Source organism: Balaenoptera borealis (assembly GCF_965194805.1).
Source record: "Balaenoptera borealis genome assembly, chromosome: 12".
Lineage (NCBI taxonomy): Eukaryota > Metazoa > Chordata > Mammalia > Artiodactyla > Balaenopteridae > Balaenoptera > Balaenoptera borealis.
The window spans coordinates 87,714,123-87,721,501 of NC_138869.1; the positions used below are offsets into that span (position 1 = coordinate 87,714,123).

Sequence of the window (7,379 nt, forward strand, 5' to 3'; positions counted from 1 at the left end):
CTACGTGCCAAGCACTATGCCAAGCAATTTTCACTGAAAATCACATTTACACTTCACAGCAGGTGGTTACTATGATCCTTATTTTGGGGGTTGATGGTTTGGGAGCTAAGGAAGAAAAAGGAAGGTGAGTTTTCGACTGGCAGAGCCATTTTTCATTGGTGACCTTAGAAAATTTAAAGTTTTGTAAACCATAAGTAATTCCTCTCTGAGCAGCCTCAGAGACCTTGAATCACTATAGTCTCTTTCATCCACACCGCTCTGTTTCTAAGGGCCAGGGTCTAGACTAAGCAATGTGAATATATGCTTCACATCAAGACAACTTGGAAAAGCATTATTATCTTCATTTTACAAGTGAAGAACTTGAAGATCAGAGGATAAGAAACATTCCCAGGGTAATGTGACTAATTAGGCAAGGTAGCATATGAGCCCAAGCCTGCCAGACTTCCAGTTCCATATTATTAAGTAATCCTAGATGAATTCTGAGCTTCTAAAACAAAAAGAAAATATGTCCTTAACTGTGTCTGATAACTTATTAGATACTCTCTACATGTTTTTTTGGGGGGGTGAGATTTACAAAATTTTAGTTGATTCATACAAACAGGGAATCTCATTGGCATTAAGGAGAAATTAGAATGAATTCAAATAGCAGGAACTGTGTCTGTATCTATCTAATAGTATGCACCTAGGTAGAAAGAGGTGAGAACAATGAATTTGCAAAATAACAAAAAATCAAAATTTGATATTTTATAAAAAATAAATTCTGTGAGTGTGGAAGCTGAAGGTATACTTTAAAATTTTTGAAATTTGTTTTGCTAATACACCGTTACAAAAATAGAAACACTTGAAATACTTGGAGAGGTAAATATGTATATTTTTGTCAACATACTTTCACCTTATTAATAGCATCAGTCTGTAAATTTATGCAAATTGTTAGCAAAATGATTATAACTAACTGACAGTAAATAAATGTGCTTGTTAACTTACTGACTTTTTATATTCCAGGGAACCAAGAGTTGAACTATTTAACATGAATAGGCTCAATGAGAGTGTCTCCCAAGGGTTTGTCCTCAGCTTTCTCAGATCGACCGTGGCTGGAGCTTCCACTTTTTGTGGTGTTCCTGGTTTCCTATATCTTGACCATCTTGGGCAATCCGGCAATAATTCTCGTGTTACGTCTGGATTTCAAACTCCATACCCCCATGTATTTTTTTTTTTACCAATCTCTCACTCTTGGACCTTTGCTACACCACAAGTGCAGTTCCACAAATGCTGGTAAACATATGCAGCATCAGGAAGGTAATTAGATATGGCAGCTGTGTGGCCCAACTTTTCATTTTCCCGGCCTTGGGTTCCACTGAATGTCTCCTCCTGGCCGTCATGTCCTTTGATAGGTTTGTAAACTATTTGTCAGCCTGTCCATTACTTAGTCATCATGCACCAAAGGCGCTGCCTCCAATTGGCAGCTGCATCCTGGATTAGAGGCTTCAGCAACTCAGTATGGCAGTCCACCTTGACGCTGCAGATGCCACTCTGTGGCCACAAAGTGGATCACTTCTTCTGTGAAGTCCCTGCTCTGCTCAAGTTGTCATGTGTAGAGACAACAGCAAATGAGGCTGAACTATTCTTTATCAGTGTGCTATTCCTTCTAATACCCTTGACACTCATATCATATGCTTTTATTGTACAAGCAGTGTTGAGAATACAATCAGCTGAAGGTCGGCAAAAGGCATTTGGAACATGTGGCTCCTGTTTAATAGTGGTGTCACTTTTTTATGGCACTGCTATCTACATGTATCTGCAACCACCATCCCCTGCCTCCAAGGACCGAGGAAAGATGGTATCCCTCTTCTGTGGAATCATCATGCCCATGTTGAACCCCCTTATATACACACTTAGAAACAAAGACGTAAAGGGAGCATTTAAGAGGTTGATTGCAAGGATTTTCTTAATCAAGAAATAGGAATACTCAAATGACAGGCCTTGTTAAAGACTTGAAGTTTACGTATTTTAATAATTTAATTCTCTCCAAGTTGCTTTAGTCTGACTACTCTTAGAAAGAACTATTATGGTGACCTTCCTCAAATAAAATGTCATTGACAGAAAACTACACTTATTTCCTACTGCCTAAATACATTCATTGCACAAGTCCTGGTTCATTATGATCCCCTAAAATAGTGTAACCTTAAAATATTTAAAGTCTCCGGTTTTATAGACACTGGTGTGTATACTTGGTGAAGAGTCTTAGATTTCTGTGAGACTAGAATAAAACCTTAGGAAACAACATTTTTAGACACATGCAAATACACTTACACACACCAGACATTTTTTCTTAGTTACAGGAGATATAACAGAAGTCCATAAAGCCATCCAAAGTCCCCTCCTAAAAAATGTAAATGTTCCATATAAAAGGGCAGCTCCTACTTGATATTCAGAGCCCTTCTCTGTTAACACAAGTTCGTGTGCCCGATGCACAGTGAGGCCAAACAAACTGAAACGTCGGAGTTTGAGCAGAGAAAGGTTTATTGCAAGGCCATGCAAGGAGACAGGTGGCTCATGCCCTAAAAAGCCCCAAGATCCCTGAAGGAAGTTGGGGGGGGGGGAGGGTTTGCAGGGTCTGTGATCAGCTTGTGCACAATTCTCTGATTGGCTGATGGTGGGGCAGCAGGGTGGTGTCACAGGGGTTAACATTATCAGTCCTTAGGCTCCAGGAGGCCTGGGTCTATGTGCTTATGGTCCTCAAGTAGTTAACATCTTCCATTTGTTTGAGAGGGGGAGGTTTTTTTCATCTGCGAAACAACCCAGGAAATGTGCATCAAATGCTATTATCTAGGTACTTCAGAGAGGAACTAAAGCAGAGGATATGGAGGAAGGCCTGTCCTGGAAGGCTCCATGGGGTACTGCTCGATTACATCCCTTGTCTGCTGTTTCTCAGAAAATAACCGGCTTAAAACAATTAATATGTCAAAGACATATTTTAGGGTGGCAAATTCTGCTCCCCTACACTGCAACAAATATGGGCTAGGCGTGGAGTGGAAACTCGGCAGGTGTTACAGATCAGAGACCACTGTCTCTGCGTGACCTAGCAAATATTTTTTTTAATTAAATTAATTTATTTCTTATACAGCAGGTTCTTATTAGTTATCTATTTTATACATATTAATGTATATGACCTAGCAAATATTTGTTTATCAAATAGTACCAACCTGCAGACACAGGAGAAACTCTGAAAACTGAGTAAAAGTTCCGCTTTCGTAAGAGACATTTATATTTATAAGGGAAATCTCTATTTGCAAGGGTGTCTCCCTCTCTGTATCAGGAATAGCAAGATAATCAAATCTCTAGAAACTGTTATCAATGGAGAAGGCACTGACTTAAATATGCATAACAACCATACCCTGGTTTACCCTGCTTTGCCTGAAAACGGCCCATAATGGATCTAAACCTGGTCACGATCTTTGCCCTTGAACAGGTCTCAGTAATTAATGATCTAAAGGGAACAAAAGAATGCAGGAACAAAGGACTGTTATCAGGCAAGAGAGGTAACAATAGCAAAGATAGTAAATCAGTACTCCCAGTTCTGTTTCTGTGATAAAGATTAGCCTGAAGCACATTCTCCTGCTGTCTTGCAGAATTTAAATCCAAGTGCTCAACCACCAGATCAACTGGAGCCTAAGGGATGACGATGTTGACCCTTTATGACCCTTGTGACTTTGACTAAAGCTTGAACCCTGCTGACCTTTGCCCCAATTCTATGCTGAATTCTCCTTTGTTCAAGCCCCTTCATGAATATGCATGTACTCTTAGCTTAAAACTTCCCCAATTTTGCTGCTTTGGGAGACACTGCTTTGGGAAAGAGCCCTGGTGTTCTCCGGACTTGCTGCAAGTAGTAAATCCTTCCTTCTCCTGATCTTTGGTTTGGTTGTGTCTTTTGGCTATATTCGCTGAGAGGTGAACCCAGTTTTCGGGTAACAACAGATGTAGAAAGAAATCTTGGAACTTCCCTTTTCTGACTAAAAGAAAATTCTGAGAAATGAGGACTGCCATAAATCCCTTCTCCAGGGGAATTTTATGGCCATGAAGAAGATGGAAAGTCAGCACCAAGATGAGTCTGCACAAAGATACTTCAGTAAAATAACCCTTGTGTTCTCTTAATTTCCCTGCGTATTTTCTTCCCATAATTTACATATCTGAAGCAAGGTCCTGGTGTGACACGCCAGCGGCAGAAGGCAGGCAGGACATGCCAGTAGTCTTTGTTCCCAGGGGAAGAGAGAGGTTACAGGTTATGGGGGAATTGACATCCGATTGGCTCATCGGTTGCCAGGGAAACCAGCAGAGGTCCGTGCCCCTCACCGCTCCTTTGATAAGCTATCATAGTGGAGATAGTTCCGATCTAAAGATTAGAACAGTCACTAGATGGGACCGGGGCAAGTACATAGGTATTTACTGATTAGGATGTATGATTAAGAGGGAAGGTCAGTCAGGTGAGTAGGGTGTAGGTGAAGCAGGCACTGGTCGAGCAGGGGATGTAGGTACAGAGAGCAAGAGAACAGCCACCTTGAGTGGCCTAATCATACAACGTGTGTGTAGGTGTGGGTAAGGCAGGCATGTAGGGCATTGGACATGATTTTAAGGGATGTAGGTTGATCTACACCTAGTTATACATTAGCTCCCATCCACCCCACCCCTAAACTACGCTGAGCCCCCAAGTGGGGCCTTCATAAAAGAGAGGCTGCAGTTCCTGAAGTGGGTGATGGCCGGAATGAGTGAATGAGAAGTATGCAGAGGATGGTACTTAATGAAGACCACCTTCCAGGTTAAAAGAGGGAGAGCAGAGACCCTGGAACTACTGGATCACGGACTGTTATCCTAGGCCCCAAACCTGAACTCGAATGCAAATGTGTGTATGTGCACGGGTTTCTAAGGAGTTTATCCAGATCTTTCATCAGTTCTTACAAGGATCTGTGAACCCACCTGTTAAGAATCCCCCACCCTAGATTCTAAGGGGAGATGGTCAGAAACAGCAGACCAGCGCCCTTGGCTTTGAGCTATGGTGAGCTTTTAAACGGTGTGTTTAATTTGTGAGTTTAGCCCTTCTGTCTGTGCTGAGTCGGCAGAATTTTCCTGAGAAAGAAAGGGACTGTCAGGGAAATTTGTGCTTCAAAGGAAAATTATAGCGCACCCTTTTGTGTCATCTGATTCTGATTCTATGAGAGCTACTTTACAATTCTGTAGATTGTAGATATCTGATAGCAATAGAAAATAACTCCTGTCTATAGACATGCAAATTAATTGTCTCCTGGTGGGACATTTTCTCCCTCCCTAGTCCACCCACCTCACCAATCCCCAACCGTGTAAAGGCCAGCTTGGGCCCTATTTACGCTTTAATTTCAATATTCCTGATCTATAAATGGCCTCCATTCTTCGAATTTTCCTTTGAATTGTAGTAACACCTCACCAGTTACCTCATTAATGAGTTACATAAAATCTTTTCAAAGGGGTTCATTTTTATACTTGTATGAGAGTCATGATTGTATATTTTTGGGGAAAATTACCCTTTAATAAGATCTTTGTTCTTTATTTGACTGCAAGGAGTTTCTAGTGCCACCTCCATAACCATGGCAACCGAAGCATAAGGTAAGCAAACCCACAGAAGTCCTAAATCTCCCACAGCCTATCCTTTGGGGTGACCAGAGGGGAACAGCACTAGGCTCCTTTCCCTTCCCCGTCCCTCTCGTTCCTCCCCTTCTTCCTCCTTTTGCTCCCCACGCCCTTCCCTTCCTCTCTTCGATTCTCTTCCTCCTCGATCCTCTCCTCCCTTTTCTTCTTGCTCCCTTACCTTCCACAACCCGCCCGGACTTGGAGCCCCTCCACACACACACACACACACACACACACACACACACACGATCCCGGACTCGGAGCCCCTCCACACACACACACACACACACACACACACACACACACACGATCCCGGACTTGGAGCCCCTCCACACACACACACACACACACACACACACACACGATCCCCTACACATACGCACACACACAGGAGCCCCTACACATGCGAGGGCGCCCGCGACCCAGGGTCCAAGGGGCTAACATCGTGGGGGGGCGGTTACCGGCCGCTGAGACGCGCCCGAGACCGGGCCGCCCACACCCGGGCCAGCCTCCGGTGTCGCAGGGGGACGCTCTGAGCTTGCAGTGGAAGGGACGGTTTCCTGAAAAGAAGGAACATTACAAGGTTCTAGTCAGTAAGAGCAAAAAACTAAACGTTTTTTTCGGAAAGAAAATTCGGATTGTTTCGATGTAGCGATAAAAATAACAGGCAAAAGTCATGTGGAAAGTGTGCAGAAAGTTGACGCGTGGGCATTGGTGGTTCAGTGGTAGAATTCTCGCCTGCCACGCGGGAGACCCGGGTTCGATTCCCGGCCAATGCAACGGGACTTTTGTTTCTCAGAAAATCCTTCCAATTTTGAAAATGCTCTGGTTTTGAAATCGGATACTTTCTACATTCGAATTTTGACCTACTCATATGTTTTGTGACCATAAGACCCAGAGTCACTTCTGCTAGGTGGAAGGGGCAGGCTGGCTGGAGACGGGCTGTTTTCCTAAAAGAAACATCCAATTTTCTGTGTTCAGAATATATGGAGTCAATCTGCTCTGGATTCGTTCTTCTGTTTGAAGCATGAGTAAAGCCAGCGAATGGGCTCTGAGGGAAAGAAAACTTTTTCCAACTTACAAAAACAGCTCCCTTTAAATAAAAATATAATAAAGGAATTCCTGCGAACGTTGACTTTCGCGTTTAGCAGAGTGGCGCAGCGGAAGCGTGCTGGGCCCATAACCCAGAGGTCGATGGATCGAAACCATCCTCTGCTAGGTGCTTCTGTTTTTTCGGGGGGGGGGGGAGGGAACCACTGTAGTCTTAGCAACCCTGTTTTCCTTATTTCTGTACCTCATGAAAATGTGGGTAATTCAGGGGTAGATGTTTATTCCAAGAAAATTTTGAGACGAAAATAATTCACAAATCAGAAAGTCTCTAATGTCATGTGCCCCATCTCAGAGAGCAGAGAATTAATATTAATCCATCCGCTGAAAGGTGCCCATCTTTACCTACTACTGTATTGTAAACGAGAATTTAAATTTTGAGTTAAAAAGAACCATATATAGCTGATTTCAGTTTCAGAGATTTGGTTAAAGGGAGTTGCGGTTTATTTAAAATGACAGTTCTCAGCAATCTCTCCCCCCTGCTCTGTTTTCCTCCTTAGCACTTATCACTATGTAATATATAGTATATTTTATTTATTCATTCAGTATTTAGTCCCCCTGTGGTTCCTGTAGTATCTACAACATGGCCTGTCACATCTTGGGCGTTGCTCGTT

At 42.9% G+C, this 7,379-nt stretch overlaps 1 protein-coding gene across 1 annotated transcript; it reads left to right on the forward strand.

Annotated features, from left to right (window-relative positions):
- The first annotated feature begins 1,010 nt into the window (after positions 1–1,010).
- On the forward strand, positions 1,011–5,858 carry LOC309607884 (olfactory receptor 2B2-like). Its single transcript, XM_082347022.1, is given in 4 exon segments — positions 1,011–1,068; positions 1,070–1,205; positions 1,207–1,398; positions 1,400–5,858. Coding segments are annotated over 4 exon segments (930 nt in total). The 5' UTR covers positions 1,011–1,027; the 3' UTR covers positions 1,961–5,858.
- Positions 5,859–7,379: the final 1,521 nt, after the last annotated feature.